Genomic DNA, 2,535 nt, shown 5'->3' on the forward strand with positions numbered 1-2,535 from the left:
ACATTTAAACAGAACCGTGAGCAGTGGAGAGACGTGAGAGCGAGGAGAGGAGTCACGCAAACACTTGAGCCACAATAACAACAACAACAACAACAGCAGCACCGGGGATAAATCCGCCGTCTGATTTTGTGGTTTTGGGAGATTGCTTTGGAAAAGCTTTTGGAGATGTCTCACGTCCAGTTATCAAGCAGTGCGCTGGAGAGGCTGGTGGCCAGGAGAACCTTCCCTCTTCACAGACGCACCAGCGTCTGCCGCAACCTCTTCGGACCGGTGGATCACGACGAGGTGAACCGGGACATGAAAGTCAAGATGCTGGAAATTTCCGATCGAGACCAGCAGAGATGGAACTTTAATTTCGAAGCCAACACCCCGCTGGATGGGGATTATGAATGGGAAGAGGTGCCGGTGGATAACAGCCCGGTGTTTTATCATGACTCTCTTGAAAACGGCAGGAGCCGAGTGTCTGCTGCAGCCGCCAAGCAGGGGACCTCCTCGGACCCTGCTCTGGCAGAGACCCCCAGCATGGATGTACTGGAGCGCTTGGCCGTGCCGGAAAGTAGCAGCACTCCCTGCCGGGTGGAGATCAACCAGGAGAACCGCACAGACAAACTCAACTCAGGCAAGACGGCTCACAGACAGCTCCCGTGTGTAAGACACAAGAGAACGGACACTACTGACAACAACACACACATCCCAGGTAAATAAGAGGGCTTAAAAAAAAAAAAAAAATCACACACACACTCCCCTGTGCGCTTTTGGTCAGAGCGCATTATCGCACAACATCCACATCATTTCATCGAAACAACTGGACCGATTTAAGTGATAACTTGATTTCTTTTCCCTACAGACTTCTTCGTGAAACGAAAGAGGGGTGCTGATAAAAAAACGACTGAAATGAGCTCTTGCCATCTTTCCAAGTCTCCGATTCCGCTAGAACAAACTCCACGAAAGAGGATTCGTTGAAGGTATTTAAATTGTTTTTCTTCTTCTAATTTTAAACTTTTTTTAAACCTTTCTGATCAAATACATTGTGCCACTATGATATGTCTTACTTTAATCATCACTAGTTGGGATTATTTACGCATTATACCTCTCAGAGTACTTGCGTAATTCAGTTTTTACGCATTGATCGCAGGAGGCTATGAGTGCCAAGAAGCGCAGACTGTTATCAGGGTTGGGGGTGGGGAGAGTTTGTGGTGGTGAAATCGCAGTAGTAGTGATAGTAGTAGCTGTACTACCGCCAGTGGTTGGGGGAGGGGGGATGTGCGTCACCGTGTGGCGGGAAAAGGCTCTGGTAAAGGGTGACGCCTGCTGCTGAGGTCTGCTTCTTTTCCTCGGAAAGCTGACTCGCCGTCTTTCTGCGGAATTATCCGATCTTAAGAGAGCTTATCGTGTTTTTGTTCCTCCCTCAGGTGGTTTTTGCACTATATTTGCCTGCGCATTTTGAGGAACTCGGGGAAATCGGTTTGATTCCCTCAAACGCTGGAGAAGAGGACTGAGGAGGACACAAAAGAAGTCCGAGCGGCCGGCTGCGGCTCGGTGCGTCGACCCGGCGGCGGAGCGCAGCCTCAACACCGGAGCACACTCTCAGGACTGAACGGTTTGGGCAGAGGAGGGAGGAGGAAAGAGAGGAAATCTCACCGAATGACTTCTATCCAGTACAAATGTAGCATTCATTGTTGCTTTTGCATACAGCCACTCGACAGTGTTAAATGTTTTAACATCTGTGCAATCCTAAACTTCTTTAAAAGAATCGTCTACACTGGCCAAAAGTGTACAGCTTTATAGAGACAATAGCTTATAAATGTTTATTTCTGTTTTTTTTTTCTCTGTAAATTTATATTTTTAAGTTTATTCTAACTTATAATTTATTTATGTTTCTTTATATTTGTTAAATGCCTTGTTGATTTAGCCAAAGGGCATATTTTATTTTATTTGTATTTTATTATTTACATTTTTTTGTATTGTGATGTTTTGCAATCATGTAGCTTCCACATAGTAGTTCCACACTTGAAATAGTTTGTTTTGTGTGTCTCTGAGCCGTTTTTTTTTCTGTGTGTGTGTTTTCATACAATTGCCCTAATGTCTTGCAAAAGATGGGAATAAAATATCTTTCACTTAAATTTAAAGCAGCCTTGTTTGTGTTATTTGTTTGGTTCAGCCTGCCTCTTTAAGAAAAAAAACCGTTTGGTAAAAAATAGTCTGGAAAGTGAAACCGAGAAGAGGTTGTATTGTTTCGTTGCCTCACGCTTCACAGATTGGCATCACATTTCATGCTGAACAGCAGCATTATGAAACTAGCGTTAGTCTCTATTTTGATTGTGGACGTTGATCTTTCCAGTGGTTTACACAGCTTAAAGTAACACAATACACGCCACCCAATTCTCCACACCTCATTATCCTGGATGATTTTTGAATGCCCCACCCCTCCCTGGTGGAGACAGGTAGAGTGCGTAAAGGTTGTCTCTGTCTGGGCTGGAGCTTGCGGGTAAAACGCGTTGAGACGCACAGCCTTGGGCAGCGTGGCAGCTGCGG

The 2,535-nt window shown here is 45.3% G+C and overlaps 1 protein-coding gene across 1 annotated transcript; it reads left to right on the top strand.

The window, feature by feature from the left end:
* LOC308116459 (uncharacterized protein) lies at positions 1 to 2,129 on the top strand. The gene is made up of 3 exons (XM_080474660.1): positions 1 to 697; positions 848 to 965; positions 1,413 to 2,129. The coding sequence occupies exons 1-2, from the start codon at positions 166 to 168 to the stop codon at positions 961 to 963; spliced, it is 648 nt and encodes a 215-aa protein (XP_080330786.1). The 5' UTR covers positions 1 to 165; the 3' UTR covers positions 964 to 965; positions 1,413 to 2,129.
* Positions 2,130 to 2,535: the final 406 nt, after the last annotated feature.

This window comes from Lipophrys pholis (assembly GCF_963383615.2).
Source record: "Lipophrys pholis genome assembly, chromosome: 11".
In the NCBI taxonomy this organism is placed as follows: domain Eukaryota; kingdom Metazoa; phylum Chordata; class Actinopteri; order Blenniiformes; family Blenniidae; genus Lipophrys; species Lipophrys pholis.

Bases quoted from the DNA above. Each gene is read 5' to 3' on its own strand.
- LOC308116459 (XM_080474660.1), top strand. From the start codon at position 166: ATGTCTCACGTCCAGTTATCAAGCAGTGCGCTGGAGAGGCTGGTGGCC. The intron at 698-847 runs GTAAATAAGAGG...TTTTCCCTACAG, and splicing joins CAACAACACACACATCCCAG to ACTTCTTCGTGAAACGAAAG.